The sequence below is a fragment of the Scyliorhinus canicula genome, chromosome 15, assembly GCF_902713615.1.
Source record: "Scyliorhinus canicula chromosome 15, sScyCan1.1, whole genome shotgun sequence".
Taxonomy (NCBI): domain Eukaryota; kingdom Metazoa; phylum Chordata; class Chondrichthyes; order Carcharhiniformes; family Scyliorhinidae; genus Scyliorhinus; species Scyliorhinus canicula.
Genome location: NC_052160.1, coordinates 124,618,711 through 124,643,135, shown reverse-complemented (window position 1 = coordinate 124,643,135; position 24,425 = coordinate 124,618,711). Strand labels below are relative to the sequence as shown.

The window sequence follows — 24,425 nt, the reverse complement described above, 5'->3', positions numbered from 1 at the left end:
ACAAACTATAAGTGATAAAATTACTAAATGCTTACCCTACTGTACTCACCCAATCAGCTGCTTCCATTATCATAACGTCACTTTTGAACCTGACATCACCTCAGGAGTTCCAAACTCCAAGCTCACACTCCACTCTCAGTCTCGCTCTTTCTATTTTTCCTCCCAGCTGTGCTCTTTAACCTTATCTTACTTTATTTACTAAATTACCTTATTTCACTTTGACTTGATTTTACTTTACTTTCCATATTGCTAGTGAGTGTTCCTTACTGAAATTCAAGGAGCGACTTCTTTATAAACGATCTGTTTTTCTGGTTAAAGCTAATACTGTAGCAGGTTCTGACCAACCAGTGGACTTACCATCTTTCTGTGATGTCACTTCTGGGCCGTTTTCGGAAACTCAGCCCCCTGCCCCAGCAGAGGTTTCCCCTCGAAGATCCCGCACTCCCAAAAGGTGAGTGAAGGCCCCAATCCTCGCTCTATATTTAGCAGCTGCCCCGGTAGAAGTGTCCCTCACGGGTATGGCTGAGTCCCCTCCTGGAAGGTGAGTGAAGGCCCCGATCCTCACTCTGTATTTGGCAGCTGCCCCAGTAGAGATGTCCCCAAGCAGTTCCGGCTGTCTCCCCTCCAGAACCTGGACTTTAGTGTCAGGCGCTCAACCTGACACCAGAGGCCAGCTTTGTGGTGTGACTGTGTGTGTGTGTGTGGGGGGGGGGGGGGGGGGGGGGTTGGCATAATTCAGCCCCTTCAGGCCAGTGAGGACAATTAATTTGTGGACCAGGATTCTCGGCATCCCAGCCTCCGGCTTCGGTGTACACTTATTCCCGTGTACCTCCCGTCTAGTCTCAGGAGCAAGAGAATCAAACACCTACTCCCCAGTCAGACATCAGAGGAAAATGAAGCAAAATAATAAATAAACGATAAACGCAGAGCCACCAGAGAAAGACAAGAAACTTCTTCAAACAATATAAAACAAGGAAATTCTAACTCTTCCCATATAATCATATATTAAATATACAATGAATATATACAGCACCACAAAACAACAATAGCTTGAAAATATTCAGCGTAACATTTGTAAATTTCATAATTTAACATAATGTACACAGACATATACAGTTTCAATGTACAATATAAATATCTTTAAACTATCACTATATTCTCTAAGTCACACAAATACCAAATTAGAATTCATTAATGGTCAATATCCTACCTATAAAGACTAGAGGTGTAACAATCGTGGGTAACGTTTGCGCGGGAAGTATCAGGTGCTGAGGATGAGTCCCAGGTAAGAATTAATCACAAAGTAAATGAACCACTTGGCTGTTGGCAGCTCCTTGGGCTTATTTGCTTCTCATGTTGCCCCTTCGCTCTGACCTGGGTCACCGTGACCCCGAGTGACGCTGTGACCCCAGGAATACAGGGCAGATTGATCAGTAACTAAAATCACTGGGATAGTAATGGATAAGTAACCTGCAAAACAACTCACAAACTTTACTTGCTGCTGCTCATTTTCTCCTGTTCAATCTCTTATCCCACATTTAGTATCTGAAATTTTAGTTGACATTGTTATTTTTGTCCGACGTGTATCTATATTAAAAGCACGGGCCTACCAAGCCTGTCAAGGTTTTTCTGTAAAACGTCCTTATTTGCACTGGGAGGTGCTTTGACCTTCCCACATTCGCCCAGTAACGGTGCTACATTTTAGTAGGCATGTCATGACAGTGTGACCTGTTTAAAGAGAGAATTTTCATTGTAAACATGGGCGCAGCAATTCAAAACTATAATAGTGGGCACCAGGCCAACCATAAAGCTCATTATGCTACCTGTGTGAATGGAATGCTGCATTGGCCTAATGGTATTCACGCTGCCAAGTCTACAGCAGGGGACCCCCTGAAAAATATATAGATGCTAACTCCGACTGATTGCATCTCTGCTGTCTCTGCCCTGATCACCATTTATATAGAGGGAGGGACAGGACAGTGCTTCCCAGTAAACATTGGTCAGCGTGTGAAGCACTGGTGATGTTTTGATTATACTGCGCCCCCTAGTGTAGAGCTCAGAGTTTTCCATTTCTCACACAAGACACCCATACGGATCAAAACCTGGAGGTGAAGACATTTCTGAAAACAGAAACTGCTGGAATTAAACAGTAGCTTTGACAAATACAGAAAATCCCAGAGCCAATCCCTCTGTCTTGGGTGACGTCCACTCCGAGAGTCCGCCTTTCAGATACCTTCAAGCCAGCTTTATCTTTCCAGAACTTTCTGCTTCTATTTCTTGTGAAATGCTGATCATTTTTTTGTCCTATTCAGGGCTGTTTTTGGAGGTTTTTGACTTATTCGAACTGGCACCAGGATTGAGAATACACGCCTCCCCTTTCATACAGGGGTGTGTGAGGAGATCTCGGTATCTCTACTGCAGTATTGACAACATCTAAGCTGCTAATATCAACAAGTGGGTTAAGGTCACATTTCCTATTAAGTCAGAAACCCTGTTTCTCCCCTTCCTCCTCCTCTTAAGCAAGTGGTAAACCCAATTGAGGGATAGCCACAAGTTAGCGGTCAGTGGTCACTCTCCGATCTTTCCCCAATGGCTATTCTAGTGTGTGGGATAGTAAGGGTCCACAGAAATCACTGTGGAGAAGCTGGAACGCCATGTAGACCTCGGAATCCCAAACTGAGTTTCCACGGTCACCTGTCTAAACCAGCTGGTAATCCAAGTTGAGAACATTGCGGTCCCTGAAGTTAAGCCAATCTGGCTAACTAGCCATATACTGGTTAACTCGCTGTGCACTGGGTTAACCAGCCGTGCACTGGGTAAACTGCCTGCAGTACCAGGAACCACCTGTAGATGCCCCCAGCACCACATACTGAATGAACAATGCAGAGTCGAAATTAACAACTGGCCCCGCTGGGGCTGCAATGTGGTATTGCAAGCAACCTCTCTCGTCTCAGGTTTTCTAACTTTCAGCATTGCCACAAGTGTAAACAGTTAGGGCAGCACGGTGGCGCAGTCGGTTAGCACTGCGGCCTCACGGCGCTGAGGTCCCAGGCTCGATCCCGGCTCTGGGTCACTGTCCGGAGTTTGCACATTCTCCCCGTGTTGGCGTGGGTTTCACCTCCACAACCCAAAAACGTGCAAGCTGGATTGGCCATGCTAAATTTCCCCTTAATTGGAAAAAATGAATTGGGTACTCTAAATTTATATATTAAAAAAAACAAGTGCAAATAGTTCATCTGGTGACAGATTCAATAGAAACTTTCAAATACAATTATTATTCCAAAGATAAATACTTGAAAAAGAGAAAATTTGCAGGGCTACAGAGAAAGTGCAGGAGTGAGAGCAATTGGATTGCTCTATCAATGAGCCAGCAGGAGCATGATAGGCTGAGTGGCTCTTTGTTGTGCTGTATGGTTCTATCTCTGGATATATTGCTGCACCCCTAGCAATAATAAAGTGCAATGAATGATTATATCGGATCCATCTGATTGTACAATTTATCAACACTTTAAAGCAGAAATCTATAAATCTCTGAAAACAACAGGATCTTGCTACACTAAATCGAGAGAAATAGCAAAGGTATGTCCCCACTGTGCTTACCATCATGTGCTATACGTTAACTGGGCTCGACCGAAACGCTAAAATAATTCCCACCCCAAATACACATTCATACTACTTTACCTAAAGTACCAATCACATACACAGGAACTTTAACTACTGACATTTAACGCAAGTTACGTCAATCTCTGAACATCATACAGAATGCAACGATTATTGTTCAGCGCCAGAAATTTGCTGCTTAATTATTGGAATTGTTGTTAATTCTATATTTCATGAGCTTTAATACTGCGATTTGTAAACCAACACTGGTTGGTCAGTGGTGGTCAGGCTAGCTGCCATCAACAAGTCAATTGCTAAACATGGACAATGTTTGAAAAGCTGTGCAGGGCATGTTGGCACTGCATGTTGGTGCACTGTGTGGAGCATGCAGGCACTGCATGCTGGCGCAGTGTGTGGAGCATGCAGGCACTGCATGCTGGCGCAGTGTGTGGAGCATGTGGCACTGCATGTTGGTGCACTGTGTGGAGCATGTGGCACTGCATGTTGGTGCACTGTGTGGAGCATGCAGGCACTGCATGCTGGTGCAGTGTGTGGAGCATGTTGGCACTGCATGTTGGTGCACTGTGTGGAGCATGCAGGCACTGCATGTTGGTGCACTGTGTGGAGCATGCAGGCACTGCATGCTGGCGCAGTGTGTGGAGCATGTTGGCACTGCATGCTGGCGCAGTGTGTGTGTGTGGCCTAGTGCAGGGGGATAAACCTCTCTCACCCAGCTGTGGCCTGTGTCCCTCTGGTGAAGGAGGGATGTAATTCAATTGAAACGTTTGTATGCAAGGTGCCAGCTCGCATCAACTTGGAGCCTAGAATGGATTCTCAGCTCCTCCCCATGGCTGGAAATTCATTCTACGTTGGCAAGAACCTGAGCGATTGCAGCCGAAACCAACTTGGAGAATTATACATTCCCAACAGTACCCCGACCCTCATTTTTGTCCCATCTTCTCTGGAAAACGATAATTGTTTATCCGGTACATTCCTGCAGCACTCTCCCACGTAGCCACCACTCACGAGTCAGCTGAGGTATCGAGTGGTGGCCAGTTATTTAACGGTGTGAGAGGAACAGCAGGAATAGCAACCAGGAGCCTTGTTTTATTATTCACTCACGGGATGTCCGCATTGCTGGCTAGGCCAGCATTTATTGGCCATCTCTAATTGCCCTTGAGAAGGTGAGGGCGAGCCGCCATCTTGAACCACTACACTTTCAGCATTGTCACAAGTGTAAACAGTTAGGGCAGCACGGTGGCGCAGTCGGTTAGCACTGTGGCCTCACATGTGGTGTAGGTACACCCACAGTGCTGTTAGGGAGGAAGTTCCAGAATTTTGACCCAGATTTCGGTCAGTATTCCCCACTGAAAGCTGGGGTGCCACCTCCAGCTACACTAACTCACCATAAACCAAGTGGGCCCAGTACTCCACGTTATCGCTCCACATTACTCTGGATATTACATCAATAAGGTTATGGGAGCCACAGAATATATATTTCAGGGAATAGAAATGAACTGAAACTGAAAAGGGGAGTAATGTCAGAGATGGCGAATGAAAGGGAGGGAGAGCGGTAGGGAGGGAGTCTGAGGGTGAAGGTGGGAGGTGAACAGAGGGAAGGTGAGGTAAGTGGAGGCGGAGGGGAAGGGGAGAGGAAGGCAATTGAGCAGAAGAAAAATGGGAGACAATGGAGAGATGAGCAGAGTGTGGTGAGAGGAGGGGAGTGTGGTCAAGGCTGACTGATTCAGCAGTAAGTCGAGGAAGAAGAGGGTGCTGAGTGGATGGTGAGGGCGATTAAGGCGAAGGGAATGAAAATAGCGAGCAGTGCAAAAGACAGTTTGAGCTTCAGAGGTCTGGATCCCTGCTCATTGGGTGAAGGATCAAAAGTGGAAGCTTTTCTCTTCATTCTCAGTGTCCAAATTGGAAAGGCCCCATTCATTGCCCATCCCAAATGTGTTACATCCACAGCAATGAGCTTTGTGCCGGGTTTAAGTTTTTAAAAAATGTTCTTTTGCTCGGACACATCCCTTTTAAATAGCCATGGAATTATTTACATCCATCAGAGGGGAAATATAGAGTCCGGTCTATTGTCCCATCTGACGGACAGAATTCGCGACATTCTCGGCACAGCGCCTTCGACAGTACAGCACCCTCGGCACAGCACCTTCGACAGTACAGCACCCTTGGCACAGCGCCTTCGACAGTACAGCACCCTCGGCACAGCGCCTTCGACAGTACAGCACCCTCGGCACAGCGCCTTCAACAGTACAGCACTCTCGGCACAGAGCCTTCGACAGTACAGCACTCTCGGCACAGAGCCTTCGACAGTACAGCACCCTTGGCACAGCGCCTTCGACAATACAGCACCCTCGGCACAGCGCCTTCGACAGTACAGCCCCCTCGGCACAGCGCCTTTGACAGAACATCACTCTCAGCACAGCGCCTTCGACAGTACATCACTCTCGGCACAGAGCCTTCGACAGTACAGCACTCTCGGCACAGAGCCTTCGACAGTACAGCACCCTTGGCACAGCGCCTTCGACAATACAGCACCCTCGGCACAGCGCCTTCGACAGTACAGCCCCCTCGGCACAGCGCCTTTGACAGAACATCACTCTCAGCACAGCGCCTTCGACAGTACATCACTCTCGGCACAGAGCCTTCGACAGTACATCACTCTCGGCACAGAGCCTTCGACAGTACAGCACTCTCGTCACAGCGCCTTCAACAGATCATCACTCTCGTCACAGCGCCTTCGACAGTACAGCACCCTCGGCACAGCGCCTTCAACAGATCATCACTCTCGTCACAGCCCCTTCGACAGTACATCACTCTCGGCACAGCACCTTCGACAGTACAGCACCCTCGGCACAGCGCCTTCAACAGATCATCACTCTCGTCACAGCCCCTTCGACAGTACATCACTCTCGGCACAGCGCCTTCGACAGTACAGCACCCTCGGCACAGCGCCTTCGACAGTACAGCACCCTCGGCACAGAGCCTTCGACAGTACATCACTCTTGGCACAGCGCCTTCGACAGTACAGCACCCTCGGCACAGCGCCTTCGACAGAACATTACTCTTGGCACAGCGCCTTCGACAGTACATCACTCTCGTCACAGCGCCTTCGACAGTACATCACTCTTGGCACAGCGCCTTCGACAGTACATCACTCTTGGCACAGCGCCTTCGACAGTACATCACTCTTGGCACAGCGCCTTCAACAGTACAGCACCCTCAGCACAGAGCCTTCGACAGAACATCACTCTTGGCACAGCGCCTTCGACAGTACATTACTCTCATCACAGCGCCTTCGACAGAACATCACTCTCGGCACAGCGCCTTTCACAGTACATTACTCTCGTCACAGCGCCTTCAACAGTACATTACTCTCGTCACACCGCCTTCAACAGATCATCACTCTCGTCACAGCGCCTTCGACAGTACATCACTCTCACCACAGCGCCTTCAACAGATCATCACTCTCGTCACAGAGCCTTCGACAGTACATCACTCTCACCACAGCGCCTTCGACAGTACAGCACTCTCATCACAGCGCCTTCGACAGAACATCACTCTCGGCACAGCGCCTTTGACAGTTCATCACTCTCATCACAGCGCCTTCGACAGAACATTACTCTCGGCACAGCGCCTTTGACAGTTCATCACTCTCGGCACAGCGCCTTCGACAGTACAGCACCCTCGGCACAGCGCCTTCGACAGTACAGCACCCTCAGCACAGCACCTTCGACAGACATCACTCTCATCACAGAGCCTTCGACAGTACATCACTCTCAGCACAGCGCGTTCGACAGTACAGCACCCTCAGCACAGCGCCTTCGACAGTACAGCACCCTCAGCACAGCGCCTTCGACAGTACAGCACCCTCGGCACATCGCCTTCGACAGTACAGCACCCTTGGCACAGCGCCTTCGACAGTACATCACTCTCGGCACAGCGCCTTCGACAGTACAGCACCCTCAGCACAGCGCCTTCGACAGTACAGCACCCTCAGCACAGCGCCTTCGACAGTACAGCACCCTCGGCACATCGCCTTCGACAGTACAGCACCCTTGGCACAGCGCCTTCGACAGTACATCACTCTCGGCACAGCGCCTTCGACAGTACATCACCCTCAGCACAGCACCTTCGACAATACAGCACCCTCAGCACAGCGCCTTCGACAGTACAGCACCCTCGGCACATCGCCTTCGACAGTACAGCACCCTTGGCACAGCGCCTTCGACAGTACATCACTCTCGGCACAGCGCCTTCGACAGTACATCACCCTCAGCACAGCGCCTTCGACAGTACAGCACCCTCAGCACAGCGCCTTCGACAATACAGCACCCTTGGCACAGCGCCTTCGACAGTACATCACCCTCAGCACAGCACCTTCGACAATACAGCACCCTCAGCACAGCACCTTCGACAATACAGCACCCTCAGCACAGCGCCTTCGACAGTACAGCACCCTCGGCACATCGCCTTCGACAGTACAGCACCCTTGGCACAGCGCCTTCGACAGTACATCACTCTCGGCACAGCGCCTTCGACAGTACAGCACCCTCGGCACATCGCCTTCGACAGTACAGCACCCTTGGCACAGCGCCTTCGACAGTACATCACTCTCGGCACATCGCCTTCGACAGTACAGCACCCTCGGCACAGTGCCTTCAACAGTACAGCACCCTCGGCACAGCGCCTTCGACAGTACAGCACTCTCGGCACAGAGCCTTCGACAGTACAGCACCCTCAGCACAGAGCCTTCGACAGTACAGCACCCTTGGCACAGCGCCTTTGACAGTACAGCACCCTTGGCACAGCGTCTTCGACAGTACAGCACCCTCAGCACAGTGCCTTCAACAGTACAGCACCCTCAGCACAGAGCCTTCGACAGTACAGCACCCTCAGCACAGCGCCTTCGACAGTACAGCACCCTCGGCACAGCGCCTTCGACAGTACAGCACCCTCGGCACAGAGCCTTCGACAGTACATCATTCTCGGCACAGCGCCTTCGACAGTACAGCACCCTCGGCACAGAGCCTTCGACAGTACAGCACCCTCGGCACAGCGCCTTCAACAGATCATCACCCTCAGCACAGCGCCTTCGACAGTACAGCACCCTCGGCACAGAGCCTTCGACAGTACAGCACCCTCGGCACACCGCCTTCGACAGTACAGCACTCTTGGCACAGCGCCTTCGACAGTACAGCACCCTCGGCACAGCGCCTTCAACAGATCATCACCCTCGGCACAGCGCCTTCAACAGTACAGCACCCTCGGCACAGTGCCTTTGACAGTACATCACTCTCACCACAGTGTCTTTGACAGTACATCACTCTCATCACAGCGCCTTCGACAATACAGCACTCGGCACACCGCCTTCGACAGTACAGCACCCTCGGCACAGTGCCTTCGACAGTACAGCACCCTCGGCACAGTGCCTTCGACAGTACAGCACCCTCGGCACAGTGCCTTCGACAGTACAGCACCCTCGGCACAGCGCCTTCGACAGTACAGCACCCTCGGCACAGCGCCTTCAACAGTACATCACTCTCGGCACAGCGCCTTCGACAGTACAGCACCCTCGGCACAGCGCCTTCGATAGTACAGCACCCTTGGCACAGCGCCTTCGATAGTACAGCACCCTCGGCACAGCGCCTTCGACAGTACAGCACCCTCGGCACAGCGCCTTCGACAGTACAGCACCCTCGGCACAGCGCCTTCGATAGTACAGCACCCTCGGCACAGCGCCTTCAACAGTACAGCACCCTCGGCACAGCGCCTTCGACAGTACAGCACCCTCGGCACAGCGCCTTCGACAGTACAGCACCCTCGGCACAACGCCTTCAACAGTACATCACCCTCGGCACAGCGCCTTCAACAGTACATCACCCTCGGCACAGCGCCTTCAACAGTACAGCACTCTCGACAGTACAGCACCTTCGACAGTACAGCACCTTCGACAGTACAGCACCTTCGACAGTACAGCACCTTCGACAGTACAGCACCTTCGACAATACAGCACCTTTCTAAAATACAGCACCTTCGACAATACAGCACCTTCGACAATACAGCACCTTCGACAATACAGCACTCTCGAAAGTACAGCACCTTCGACAGAACAGCACTCTCAACAGTACCGCACTCTAGACACAGCACCTTTGACAATACAGCACTCTCAACAGTACAACACTCTCGACAGTACAGCATATTCAACACAGCACCTTCGACAGTACAGTACTCTCGGCACAGCCCCTTCGACAGTACAGTACTCTCGGCACAACGCTTTCGACGGTACAGTACTCTCGATAGTACAGCACCTTCGACAGTACAGCACTCTTACAGTAAACCACTTTCGGCACAGCACAGAAGTGTCAGAATAGATTTTAGACTGATGTCTCTTGGGATTGAACCCCTGATCATCTCTATCAGAGGTGAGAGTGTTACTACTGAGTGAAGGCAGTCAGTCCAACTGAGTGTCTTGGTCGGCCCCTTGCTCAGGCAGCTGGTTTAGGGCTGGAGTCATATATAGGCCACACCAAGTAAGGACAACAGATTTCCTTCCCAAAAGGATATTTCTGAACCAGTTAGGTTTTTGCGACGATCGGGTTGTTTTCTCGTCATTTTTACTGAGATAGTTTTTAATTCCATATCTTTTATTAAACAGAATTCAAAACTACAATAGCAGCATTTGAACTCTCATTCTCTGGAACCATTAGGGACACTGTTCAGCCTCGGCTGAATGGTCTCTGTTTGCACTGTGGCTCTTATTCTGAAGCAGTCACAATTAATCATTTTATAGATTTATTCGACTCAGTTATTTGCCAGGTTTATGGGGGATTTATGGTCTGGATTGCCCTCAGAGCAGGAATGAAGAATCAAAGGGGAACAAGGTGAGGTGTTCAGGGGAACAGTATTGAGCAAGGAAAATGCAATCTGTTTCAAGTGCTTCTTATTGTCCTTGACATTGCAAGTCATTAGCTGTCTGCTGTTGTTATAATTTACTGGATGTGCTAAGCTGCTACCAGTCTTTGTGCTTTGATTGAGGGTCTTTGCTGGATTTTTAGTTGGAGCCTGATATGTAGGAATGGATCTCCTTAGGGTTGTGTGCCTTCTGGGGATCTTGAAGCCTGTGTCACTTATACAGGGATGGTATCAGAACACACATGCGCAAAGCAGGGTCAGTAACAAATCCATAAAAAGCCAGGTACTGGACAATGAATAAAACCATTAACACAGCCTCAGAACGAGTAATGGAAACAGTGGCAACTTCAGAATGGATGCAACATCTGTACTGACACACAGCTAGTACACTCGATACCCATACTGACACATGGCTAATACATGTCACATTTATATCGACACACAGCTAGCAAACGGAACTCCCATACTGACACATAGCTGGTACACACACCTGTACTGACACTAGCCTGTGTTAATATGTGGCAGTATATGGCATGTATGTGCAGATACAGGCCTAACATATTAAATATTTGTGCTAAATTGGGGCTAGTATAGATAGTGTGTGATAATATAGGGTTGCATGTGATATTGTGCTGATTCAATCCAGAATGTGCAGTGTTTGCATTGTCTGGACTAATATAAAACCAATATATTCATATCTGCTGATGCAGGGGTAGAATCTTCAGTATTTATCCTAAATCAGGGCTAACATACTTCTGTGTCGATGCAAGTTTAGTATGTGCACTGTATATGCAGATAAAAGGTCAGTATATACAATATCTGCACTGATACAAGGTTGGTAAATGTGCGATTTGTGCTATTATACGTCTGTGTGTATCTGTGTTGGTATGGGTGGTGTATTGAGTGTCTGCTGATATTGAGTCAGATTGTGACAGTGACTCCCATTGGTAGTATTGTATATGCAGTGCCTGCACTGCTCCAGGTCCAGTATTGGACAAGTCTATCATTGACTCGTTTACACAATTTGCATTAGTTTTGTACCAGTGGAGTTCAATGTCAAATTGACCTGATTTCAATCGATGGCTCGACTTATAGGTTATTTTCTCCAATTACAATTGCTGATTAATCGTTGCACCGCTTACTGTTTCACTTTATATTACAACTGCATTAAGTAGTGACTCTGCTCTTCTGATCCGCCTTACAATTCCGATTCGGGAGTGCCAGCTGACAGGTAACCAATGCCATATCGCCCGTTCGCAGCAGTCATTTCCATTGGTGAGGTGCTATCAGGCCCATTATAGGAGCGATGGATGGGCATTGGTGATGGAGTTTCACTGGGAACCTTACTCAGGATGAACCTGGTCTCATCGTGATCATCCAAATTGGACATATCTTTCATCATTCGGCCTCGTTTGTACGAAACGGATAAAGTGTTGGATCCATCAGACACGAGATTGAAGTGACGGACAATGAAGACAACTGGAATGGGGAGGACTCCCACCACAATCAGAGTAATAGTCAACCCAAGGGCCCAGCCTGGGAATATTAGGAACCTCTCCGTAGCCTAGACAAAGAAAAGGAGACTCCATTTAGCAAAACGAAAAAGCAACTTGATTATCTGGGCAGTGCATTATAACCCTCATCAGCTCCGTCACATCCTAAAACAGAAGCTGAACAAATGAAATCATTGATAGGGGCTGACCCATAGAGTTCCTTCCACCCCATTGCAGCCTGGTGTTGACCCCGACCACCTCACTGACCACCCCGCCGCACCAAAGCCTCAGCTGCCCCAACCCACAAGACCTTTCAATAACATCTTCCATTCCTCCCCCTCAAAGATGCCTCACTGAACATTCCCACTCCCCACAGAGACCCTCCCTTCCTAATGACACCCCCCCCCCCCCCCCCCACCAATACATCTCCCGTGATGTGGTCCTTCTCACCCAAAGTCTGTTCTGTGGAAAATAATCACTTGTCTTTTTAGCCCCTGAACTTAACACCGCGTCTCCACCTTAAAGCAATTTACATTCAGAAATTCCCTTTCCGTTTACCTCCTCCATTATCCAGGCATTATATCCAGGGGGAGTGATGCCCATCTGAATAATGCTAGCCACCATCAGGATTGCCATGGCCAGGGGGGAGATGTACTTCCAGGTGTAATAGTAATATTTATACGGAGTGAATCCCAACATTTCTGTCAACTCCTGCATGAACCTGGAAAAGAACATAAATATGTTACAGAGTATGTAACGCTTTCAATAAATGTTTCTGCATCGCTACCTATTCATCACTAATACAACACATGTTTCAACGGGCCAGTTAGAAGATGTAGAACCTAAATCACATCCCCAACAACGTTAAATGCGGCATCAACATCAGAACAAAGTGACTGCTTATATTCAGCCAAGCAGTTTGCAAGCTGGAGAGTACAAGCTGCTGAACACGGCTATGTGGAAGGTCAGGAGGCTGAGAGAATCCGAATGAGGTGCTTAAAACCATTAAAGGAATCAATAAGATTGAGACAGAAAAAAACATTTCCTCGGGAGAGGAATTTAAAACAAGGGGGGTTAAAATTAGAACGAGGACATTTGGAAGAGGAATCAGGAAGCACTTTATTACACAGAGGGTAGAGGCAATTTGGGACTCCCACCTCTAAAAGACAGTGGATGCAGCAGATCAAACGATATGTGTGAGACTGAGCTGGATAAGAATTCGTTAGATAAGATTTCAAAGGACATGGAACTAAGAAGGTAAACGGAATTGAGGTGAGGAAATAGGAATGGTTTTACATTTTTTTTTTATTTGACTGCAACTGGAGAGGGCCTTGTTGGGCCCACATCTGTGGAGTTAGAATCAATTCAGAGGAGTTTCACTCAGCTGATTCCTGGGATGAATATCTTATCTTACGAGGAAACGTTGAACAGGTTGAGCCTGTATCCACGGAAGTTTAGAAGATTGAGATGTGATCTTATTGAAACATGCAAAATCCTGAGGGGACTTGACTGGGTGAACACCCGTAGAATGTTTCCTCCTGTGTGTGGGGGGGAGGTCCGGCGGAACGAAGTGGCGTGAACCACTCCGGCGTCGGGCCTCCCCAAAGGTGCAGAATTCTCCACACCTTTAGGGGCTAGGCCCGCGCCGGAGTGGTTCCCGCTCCACCGGCCGGCGCAAACGGCCTTTGGCACCCTGCCAGCCGGGGCCGAAAGGCCTCTGCTGGCCGGCGAAAGTTCGCGCATGCGCCGGAGCGTCAGCGGCTGCTGACGTAGTACCGGCGCATACGCAGGAGAAGGCATCTCTTCCGCCCCCGCCATGGTGAAGGCCATGGCGGGGGCGGAAGAAAAAGATTTGCCCCCACGGCACAGGCCCGCCCGCCGATCGGTGGGCCCCAATCGCGGGCCAGGCCACCGTCGGGGCACCCCCCGGGGTCAGATGTCAGATCGCCCCGCGCCCCCCCCCCCCCCCCCCCCCAGGACTCCCCCGCCCACGCCGCCAATCCCGCTGGTACCAGAGGTGGTTTAAACCACGCCGGCGGGTAAGGCCTGTCAGCGGCGGGACTTCGGCCCATTGCAGAGGGCCCGCCGACCGGCACGGCGCAATTCCCACCCCCGCCGAATCTCAGGGGGCGGAGAATTCGGGACACGGCGAGGGCGGGATTGACGCCGGACCCGGGCGATTCTCCGACCCCCGGGCAGTCGGAGAATTCCACCCAAGGGGTCTATTTTAAGATGCAGGGGAGGAGAATATTTTTCTCTCAGTTGGTTTGTGGAATTCTCTCTCCCGGCGAGCAGTGGAGGCTGCATCACTGAATATACTCAAGTCTGAGTTTGACAGATTGAAGATACAGAAGTGGGTCATGGATAAAAACAAGAAAGTGGAATTGAGACCACAACCAGGTCAACCACGATCTTATTGAATGATGGAGGATTTTTAAAGAGCTGAATGGCCTACCTCTGTTCCTAAATCCTATGATTCCATAGCTTCATCCTATTCCTGTGCAAAGTTGGTTTTATTTCTCTATATAAAATATAAATATGAATATATACATAATATATATATATATTTATATATATAATTTGCTGCTGGGTTAGAGAAAAGCACTGGTTCATCAAGTCTTCCCAACTCTCCAAAGCCCTGTACCAATCCCAAACTAATCCCATTGTTTTACCCTCTCCTCATGTTTCAGATTCAATCCCAAACCTAATCACATTACCCTGCTCTAAATAGCCTTGTGGGTGAAAAGAGGGCCTGGAGGCAGTAACTACCCCGAGTGTGGGTTAGAAGAGAATCCGGAGAGAGTCACTACCTCCAAGTGTGAGTGAGAAGTGAATCCGGAGAGAGTAACTACCCCGAGTGTGGGTTAGAAGAGAATCCGGAGAGAGTCACTACCTCCGAGTGTGAGAAGAGAATCCGGAGAGAGTAACTACCTCCGAGTGTGAGTGAGAAGAGAATCCGGAGAGAGTCACTACCTCCGAGTGTGAGTGAGAATCCGGAGAGAGTAACTACCCCCGAGTGTGAGAAGAGAATCCGGAGAGAGTAACTACCCCCGAGTGTGAGAAGAGAATCTGGAGAGAGTAACTACCCCCGAGTGTGAGAAGAGAATCTGGAGAGAGTAACTACCTCCGAGTGTGAGTGAGAAGAGAATCCGGAGAGAGTCACTACCTCCGAGTGTGAGTGAGAAGAGAATCCGGAGAGAGTCACTACCTCCGAGTGTGAGTGAGAAGAGAATCCGGAGAGAGTCACTACCCCCGAGTGTGAGAAGAGAATCTGGAGAGAGTAACTACCCCCGAGTGTGAGAAGAGAATCTGGAGAGAGTAACTACCTCCGAGTGTGAGTGAGAAGAGGAGCAACAGGACCCGTCACAGTGAGAGAGGAGCAGTGTGACCCACGCGCAGCTTGATGAAGCCACACATAAAGGTGGCCATCAAGATAAGGGCAATGTTGGGCACATTTGTTTCCCTTATATCAAGTTTGCCCTTTGAACTCAGTCCATTGACATCCATTTGAAGGGGGAAATGGCTCGGGCGTTTGCCACAGCACAGGAGTGAGGAATGGGCCAGACCTGTACCACATACAGTAACACCGAGAGTACCTTGCGCCTGATGACCAGGAGAGGGAGCATCGCTCTCTCATATCCAGGTTTTGGTTCATTATGCCTACTCACTTCCTCCAGTTTTTAAACACATGTCCTGGTCGTAAAATCGGAGAATCCAGCCCCTTGAATTAATGGAGAGAAAAAACTTTTTTCACACAGCGAGTGGTTCAGATCTGGAATGCACCGCCTGAAAGTGTGGTGGAGGCAGGTTCAATTGAGGCATTCAAGAGAGCATTGGATGGTTATTTGAGTAAAAACAAACTGCAGGGGTACAGCGAAAAGTTAAGGAATGGCACTAAGTCATGATGTTTGTTTGGAGAGCCAGTGCAGACACTATGGGTCAAAAGGTCTCTTTCGGTGTCGGAACAATTCTTGATTCTGTGAAAAAGGGCAAAGGCCCTTTTGGTCATAGATGAGCCATGATCTTGGAGAGGCAAGGTTTGATCACGGATTGTCAGCTTGGCTTTGTCCTTTAGACTCACAGTGAAGAATCACTGAAACGACGATACAATGACATCAATAAGTTTCATCCCACCATCAGACTCACCATTGACTACTCTTCAGAATCAGTTACATTCTTGGACACACTCATCTCCATCAAGAATGGTCACCTCAGCACTTTGCTTTACTGCAAACGCACAGATAATCTCACGATGCTCTACTTCTCCAGCTTCCACCCTAAACACATGAAAGAAGCCATCCCCTACGGACAAGCCCTCCGTATACGCAGGATCGGCTCAGTCAAGGAGGAACGTAACAGACACCTACAGACGCTGAAAGATGCCCTCGTAAGAACGGGATATGCCGCGCGACTCATTGATCGACAGTTCCGACAGCGCCACAGCAAAAAACCGCAACGACCTCCTCAGAAGACAAACACGGGACACAACTGACAAGAGTACCCTTCGTCGTCCAGTACTTCCCCAGAGCGGAGAAATTACAAAATCTTCTTCGCAGCCTTCCACACATCATCAATGAAGATGAACATCGTGCCAAGGCCATCCCCACACCCCCACTATTTGCCTTCAAACAACCGCGCAAACTCAAAACAGACCTGCAGCAAACTACCCAGCCTTCAGGAGAACAGCGACCACGAATCCACACAACCCTGCCATGGCAAACTCTGCAAGACGTGCCAGATCATCGACATGGGTACCACCATTACACATGAGAATACCACCCACCAGGTACGCGGTACATACTCGTGCGCATCGGCCAACGTTGTCTGCCTCAGACGCTGCCGGAAAGGATATTCCGAGGCGTGGTACACTGGCAAGACCATGCAAACGCTGCGACAACGGATGAACGGACATCGTGCGACAATCGCCAGACAGGAATGTTCCCTTCCAGTTGGGGAACACTTCAGCAGTCATGGGCATTCAGCCTCTGATCTTCGGGTAAGCATTCTCCACGGCGACCTTCAGGATGCGCGACAACGCAGAATCGCTGAACAGAAACTGATAGCCAAGTTCCGCACACAAGAGTACGGCCTCAACCTGGACCTTGGATTCATGTCACATTACATTCATCCCCCCCACCATCTGGCCTGGGCCTGCAAAACCCTACCAACTGTCCTGGCTTGAGACAATTCACACCTCTTTAACCTGGGATTACCCCTCTCTCCAGTCACACCATCTGGACCTGTAAAGACTTAATTACCTGCAAAGACTTGTATTCAAAGTATCATCTTTCATCATTGAATTTGTCTATATAATATGTTTATGGAATCCACCTCTTCATTCACCTGAGGAAGGAGCTGCGCTCTGAAAACTAGTGATTCGAAATAAACCTGTTGGACTTTAACCTACTGTTGTAAGACTTCTTACTGTGCTCACTCCAGTCTAATGCCAGCATCTCCACATAATTGTCAGAGGGAGGTCATGTTTGAGTGAATTTTTTGAGGAGGTGACCAGGTGTGTAGATAAGGGTAGTGCAGTTGATGTAGTTGATATGAATTTCCCCAAGGTCCCACATGGGAGATTTTGAAAGAAGGCAAATGACACGGAATTCAGGGTAATTTGATAAGGTGGATTCAAAATTGGCTTAGTTATAGGAGGTACAGGATGATGACAGACGGCTGCTTTACTAACTGGAAGCCAGTGTCCAGTGGCGTACCACAGGGATCTGTGCTGAGTCCCCTATTTGTCATTTCAAATGGGTATCCGTGTGACAGATGGAATTTAAACCTGAAAAGTATGAGGTAATACACTTTGGGAGGAATCATTTGACAAGAAAGTTTTCAATGAAAGGCACAACACTCGGAAGTTCTGGAACAAAGGGACCTTGGTTTATTTGTCCATAAATCTCTGAAGGCAAAAGGGCAGGTTAATAGGGTGGTGAAAAAGGCATATGGGGCACTTGCCGTTATCCATCGAGGTATAGATTACAAAAGCAGGGAAGTCATGTTGGAGATGTGTAGAACTTTGCTGAGGCCACAGCTGGAGGACTGTGTGCAATGCTGGTTGCCGCATTAAAGGAAAGATTAGATTACACTGGAGGGCATGCAGAGGAGATTCACCAGGATGTTGCCTGGGATGGAACATTTAAGTCATGAAGAGAGTTTGGATAGACTTGGGCTGTTTTTGCTGGAACAGAGAAGACTGCGGGCGACCTGAGAGAGGTGTAAATGATTATGAGGAGCATGGGCAGGCTGGATAGGGAGCAGCTGTTCCCCTTAGTTGAAGGGGACACAAGTTCAAGATGAGGGGCAGGAGGTTTAGGAGGGATTTGAGGAAATGCTTTTTTACCCAGAGGGTGGCGACTGTCTGGAACGCACTACCTGGGAGGGTGGTAGAGGCGGGTTGCCTCACATCCTTTAAAAAGTACTTGGATGACTCCTTGGCATGTCATAACTTTTAAGCCAAGTGCTGGCAAATGGGATTAGGTACGTAGGTCGGGTGTTTTTCACATGTTGGTGCAGACTCGATGGGCCAAGGGCTTCTTCTGCACTGTCTGATTCGATGATTCTATCTCCTAAAATGGCAGGACAGGCTCAAGTGACCAAATGGCCTCCTCCTGTTCTGTACCGAGGGGAATGGCCAGGGAGGCAGAGTAATTGGTTTAATGAGGATTATAGTATCCTGGGATATATCTGTGTCCATCATTACATGGGAAGTCCAGGTTCGAAGGTCAGAGGAAACTTACTTTTTTGTCCCATAAACCCACGAAACTGAGATGTTTTCCAAAATGACCACAATTGTGAGGGGTAACGTGGCGGAATAGTCATCGAACATTGTGACAAAGTAGTTCCCGGATCGTTGGACGAAGATGAGTCCGACGGAGAAAGCGAAGATTGTGCAGCCAACTGAGGGTAAAGAGCAAATGAAATGAATCAGAGGCATCAGGAGTGGAAATTAAAACAAATTAGAAATATTCGCATAATAATAAAAAAAAAATTAAAGCGCCTTTGTAAAGAGCCTCAGGAGCACGGACTGTTCAGGTCTGCTACAGCCTCCATTTCACTCAGATTCTCCCATTAAACTGCACCTATCTCAGCCCATCGTTCACTGTATTGAAAGCCCCTTACAATTTATTCTTAACTATTCTAGAGGTGACTTGATAGTAGTTGTAGGTACTTTACAAGCTTTTACCATCCTGAACAGTGCTAAGCCATAGTGTGGAGGCAATGCAATCGATGAGATTGCACTGATAATTCCGCTAATTCTTTTCATTATTCCCTCGCAGGATGTGGACGCCACTGGCTCGGTCATTAATGCCCATCCTTAAGTCCTGTCAAGAAAATGGTGGTGAGCAACCTTCCTGAACTTATTATAGTGCATCTTGCCCATGCACTGCTGGCACTGTGTGCCGGTGGTGGAGGGCGTGAATGTTTAAGATGGTGAATTAGGTGTCAATCAAGCGGCCACACTTTGTCCCAGGTGGTGCTCCTTGTTGGGGCTGTGCTCATCCAACACCACAGGCCATTCAGCCTAAACACTGCGGTTTGGTCTATCCTCCACACGAGCCCCATGCTGTACCTGCCTTGGGATGGCCAATATTCTCTGGTGTCTAGAAGAGTAAGGGGTGGCCTCACTGAAACAGACAAGATTCTGAAGGGATTAATGACAAATGACTGTGGATACTGGAGATCTGACATTCAGGTTGTGAAGAGTCACATTGGACTCGAATCGTTGGCCAGAATTTCCCCCAAATGGCAGAGATTGCTGGATCAGGTGCGAAAAGCTGTGTGAAACTCATTGGTTTCACAGAACACAGAACACAGAACAGTACAGCACAGAACAGGCCCTTCGGCCCTCGATGTTGTGCCGAGCAATGATCACCCTACTCAAACCCACGTATCCACCCTATACCCGTAACCCAACAACACCCCCTTAACCTTACATTTTAGGACACTACGGGCAATTTAGCATGGCCAATCCACCTAACCCGCACATCTTTGGACTGTGGAAGGAAACCAGAGCACCCGGAGGAAACCCACGCACACACGGGGAGGACGTGCAGACTCCGCACAGACAGTGACCCAGCCGGGAATCGAACCTGGGACCCTGGAGCTGTGAAGCATTTATGCTAACCACCACGCTACCGTGCTGCCGCAACGGATGCCTTTTCTCGCAAATGTTTAGGCATTCAGTGTAATATCAAAATGCTGACCAGTATCACCGCCCATCTTGGGGGGGGGGGGGGGGGGGGGGGGGGGGGCAGGACTGAAACACGCCGGTACACGGGGATTCTGGGATCGGTGTGCCATTTATAAAGTATGCCCCAATCTCAAAGTTATTTTAAAAACACCACCCCCAATGGAGATTGATGGCCTCCACTCCCCACGGAGAACAGGACCCTCACGCCACCCCCACAGGTAAAGAAAGCACCCCCCCCCCTAAAACCCACACGCAGAAGGCCCACCCCACCCCATCAGCCCCACTATGAAAGCGTTGAGGTGAACCAAGCACCCCCCCTCCCCCACATCAGGGCACACCCCCTCCCCCTTCAATCACTGGCACCTTCTCCCTGTCACTGGCATCACCCCACCCCCTCCACAGTCTCCGGCTTCCCACCCCAATCTATGCACAATCCCCACCCGTCTGCCCGCCCAACAACCATCAGGCCCACCCCCACCCCCCAACACACAAAACTGGCTCTGCTGGGGGCGATGGCCATGTCCCTCACCACCCAGAGGCTATACTCACCTCCGTGTCCCCAGCATGGTCATCATGACTGATTCTCATTTTTGAAAACCAGTCGTGATTCACGCCGATGTGACGTGATACCTGCTGGGTGGGAGGATAAGACGGGGGCAGGCGTTACGGTGTCAGGCCCGATAAGTTGATGTAAATATATTAAAAATTATGGAAATCCTGATCACGTCACCAGGGTGGCAGGAGGGGAAGACATCAAAATTAGATCGCGCAGGTGCAAATTCCATTACGGCTGCCTTGCAAAATTTAATGGCCATAATGACCTTTGTGCCTGCAGTGAACAGACCGGCCAAGTCCCACCCGTTAATTCTGTTTCTCTCTTAACTGATGCTGACAGACCTGCTGAGTTTTTCTAACCTGTTTTTCAGACTCTGGGCCCTCATCTCAGGATAAGGGGCCGATGATTTAGGGTTGAGCCGAGGAGAAACTACTTCACTGGAAGTGATGCAGACCTTTGGAATTCTCGACCCCAGAGGGTTGCGGATTCTCCATGATTGAACACATTTAAGGCTGAGATAGACAATCCGTGTCTCCCGGGACTGAGGCTTGGGTGGGAAAGTGGAGCTGAAGTCCTAGATCAGCTATGGTCATCCCTAATGTTGGAGCAGGCTGATTTGGTCAATAAATGCTGTCCTTGCCAGTGATGCTCACGTTCTCTGAAGGAATAAAAAAAAAGCTTGGGCAAAAGTTCAAGGCTGACACTCTAGTGCAGTAGTGAGGGAGTGCTGTACTATCAAGGGTGTTGCCTTTCAGATAAGATGTTGAACTGAGACGCAGTCTTCCCTCTGTTACAGATGTTACAGATCCTATGGCACTGTTACAGAGAAGAGCTGGGGCCTTCGCCCCAGTATCCAGGCCGTTACCCTTCCATCACAAAAACAGGTTATCTGCTCATTAGCTGCCTCGTTTTCCATATTAAAACAACGACTACATTTCAAAAGTTGATTTTTAAAAATTTGATTTTGATTTATTTATTGTCACATGTACCGAAGTACAGTGAAAAGTATTTTAATGCGGCCGAGGGAATGTACACAGTGCGTACATAGGAGACAAAAGAATAATCAACAGAGAACATTGACAAATGAAAATGAAATTAAAATCGCTTATTGTCACAAGTAGGCTTCAAATGAAGTTACTGTGAAAAGCCCCTAGTCGCCACATTCCGGCGCCTGTTCGGGGAGGCTGGTACGGGAACAGCCTCCCCAATGTAGCCCATTGGCTGGAAACATTGCCATGTGCTGTGGTGGTGAAAGGCGTCATTTAAACATAAGCCATTATTTTCTTTTCTGTATCTAACACCTGATGTAAAAGCGTTTCATACTGATGTTGCACGACAATACTGGTCATCTCTCAATGTAACAAGCATAAATATTCACAAAAATACATATCTAAGATAAGCTGAATAGGTCAATTACTGATTCAGGACAAATAGTCTTTTCTCCAATCTATTGCAATGTCCCAGAATGCACTGGGGTTTATGCTGGTCTCTTACTTGTCAAGAACTCTTTGCGAATTTTAAAGGTATCAACGATTGGTGAGACAATTCCTTCCATGGTCCCCATCATGCTGCCCAATCCCAGGTTAATAAGCATCAGGAAGAAGAGCACTGACCAGAAAGGGGAGGCTGGGAAATGTGTCATTGCCTCTGTGAAGGCAATAAACGCAAGGCCTGTACCTTGGACCGACTGTAGGAAAATCAGAAAGATCAAATGAATGGCAGAAATTTAAAAATCATTACCGCAGCCAACTACTAAACGACATATCAGAGCGTTATCAATGAAGTCTTTAACATTCTGGCCAAACCTTTCGTGCTGGTTTTCAAAATGACTTTATTTTAAACTCAAGACCCTGCTTAGGCATTTGCCTATCACCAAACAGAAACTCATCAGATCAGCAGGAAACCTGGCAACATTTTAACAAATAGTTTTGTTTTAAACGGGTTAAAGATTACTTCTTTATATGTCTAAACCAGGCTTGTCAAATCTTTGAGGGGTCACATTTCACATTTTTTCCTCTCACACGAGGGGCAGATGTGCAAGTTTTGGAAAGAAGATTTGGCACAACATTAAATGTGAATTTAAAAGGCAGCACGGTGGTGCAGTGGTTAGCACTGTTGCCTCACGGTGCTCTGGGTCACTGTCCGTGTGGAGTTTGCACATTCTCCCCGTGTTTGCGTGGGTATCGCCCCCACAGCCCAAAGATGTGCAAGTTACGTGGATTGGCCACGCTAAATTGCCCCTTAATTGGAAAAAATGAATTGGCTAAATTTATATTGAAAAAAATGTGAATTTAAAACAAGAAAGCTGAGCTACGAAGAAAAGAAGCAACCTGCTGAGAATATAAAACAAGATCGAAGCATAAATTGATAATTTTATAAAATGAGTCATGAATAGAAAATGGCCGTTGTACTGTGAGGGGGTGAGTGTGTGTGGGTCCAGCTCACTCTCAGACTCAGGGGCTCCCTCACTCAGCCTCACCCACTGTGTGAGTGACTAAGTCGGTGTGCATTGGCGAGGTTGAATGGGAACCCTGAGACCGGGAGTGAGCTAGACCCCTTGGGTGTGATCCAATGGCCACGCTGAATGGTGAAAAATGATTGTAGCAGCTGAAACTGAAACTTCGCAATTCTGAATGTCCTGTCGCCTTCCTTTTCGGAGTGCGTGAGGTCCATGCATGTGTGTGAAGAGTATTTAAATTCTAAACACTTCCTGAGCGGCCGATCTGGCCTCAGGAACAGGTGTAAGTAGATGAGGTGAAAAAAAAAATATTTTGAGTTTGGTAACTTTCTATACTTTTTCATTTACTGCACCAATTTCTTTTAATATTTCTTCATTTGAAATTATTATATAGAAGCTAAAGGTTCCCCTCATAGCCCAGTTCGAATATACGAACAAGGAGCCAGAGCAGGCCATTCTGCCCCTCGAATAAGATCATGGCTGATCTGATAGTAACCTCAAATCTGCACCCCATCTTCCCCCAATAATCTGTCACCCTCTCGCTTACCAAGAATCTATCCTCCTCTGCCTTAAAAATATTCAAAGACTCTGTTTCCACCGCCTTTTTGGAAGAGAGTTCCAGAGACTCGCCACCCTCTGAGTGAAAAGATTTTGCCTCATCTGGTGTTTTAAATGGGAGACCCCTATTTTTAAACAGTGTGCCCAAGTTCTAGATTCTCCCACAAGAGGAAACATCCTCTCCACATCCAGCGTGCCGATACCCCTTAGGGGTCTGTTTCAATTAAATCACCTTTTACTCTTCTAAACTCTAGTGGATACAAGCCCAGCCTGTCCAACCTTTCCACAAAAAGGACGACTCACCCATTCCAGGTATTAGTCTAATAAACCTTCTCTGAACTGCTTCCAACGCATTTACACTCTCCCTTAAATAAGGTAACCAATAGTGTACACTGTACTCCAGATGTTATCTCACCAGTGCTGTGTATAACTGAAACATAACCTCCCTACTTTCGTATTCAATTTCCCTCCCATTTTATTATCTTTCCTAACTATTTGCAGTACCTGTATACCAGATCCCTCTACATTGCAAAGCTCTGCACCATTCACCATTTAGATTATAAGCTTCTCTTTTATATTCTTCCTGCCAAAATGGATAATTTCACATTATCCCACATTATACTCCATTTGCTA

The 24,425-nt window shown here is 48.4% G+C and overlaps 1 protein-coding gene and 1 long non-coding RNA gene across 2 annotated transcripts in view; both read right to left on the bottom strand.

The window, feature by feature from the left end:
* Window positions 1-984: 984 nt before the first annotated feature.
* Window positions 985-7,358, bottom strand: LOC119978226. The gene is made up of 2 exons (XR_005463404.1): window positions 5,765-7,358; window positions 985-5,733 (listed from the first exon to the last, which is right to left on the bottom strand). It is a non-coding gene; the product is annotated as an uncharacterized LOC119978226 (long non-coding RNA).
* Window positions 7,359-8,025: 667 nt separating this feature from the next.
* Window positions 8,026-24,425, bottom strand: part of slc6a17 (solute carrier family 6 member 17) — a 101,163-nt gene continuing 84,763 nt past the window's right edge. Inside the window, exons 9-12 of the mRNA XM_038819676.1 lie at window positions 22,271-22,463; window positions 18,767-18,926; window positions 12,582-12,744; window positions 8,026-12,094 (exon numbers count right to left, since the gene is read on the bottom strand). Coding sequence (XP_038675604.1) covers window positions 11,729-12,094; window positions 12,582-12,744; window positions 18,767-18,926; window positions 22,271-22,463 — 882 coding nt within the window. The 3' untranslated portion in view covers window positions 8,026-11,728. The remainder of the gene's footprint in view (window positions 12,095-12,581; window positions 12,745-18,766; window positions 18,927-22,270; window positions 22,464-24,425) is intronic.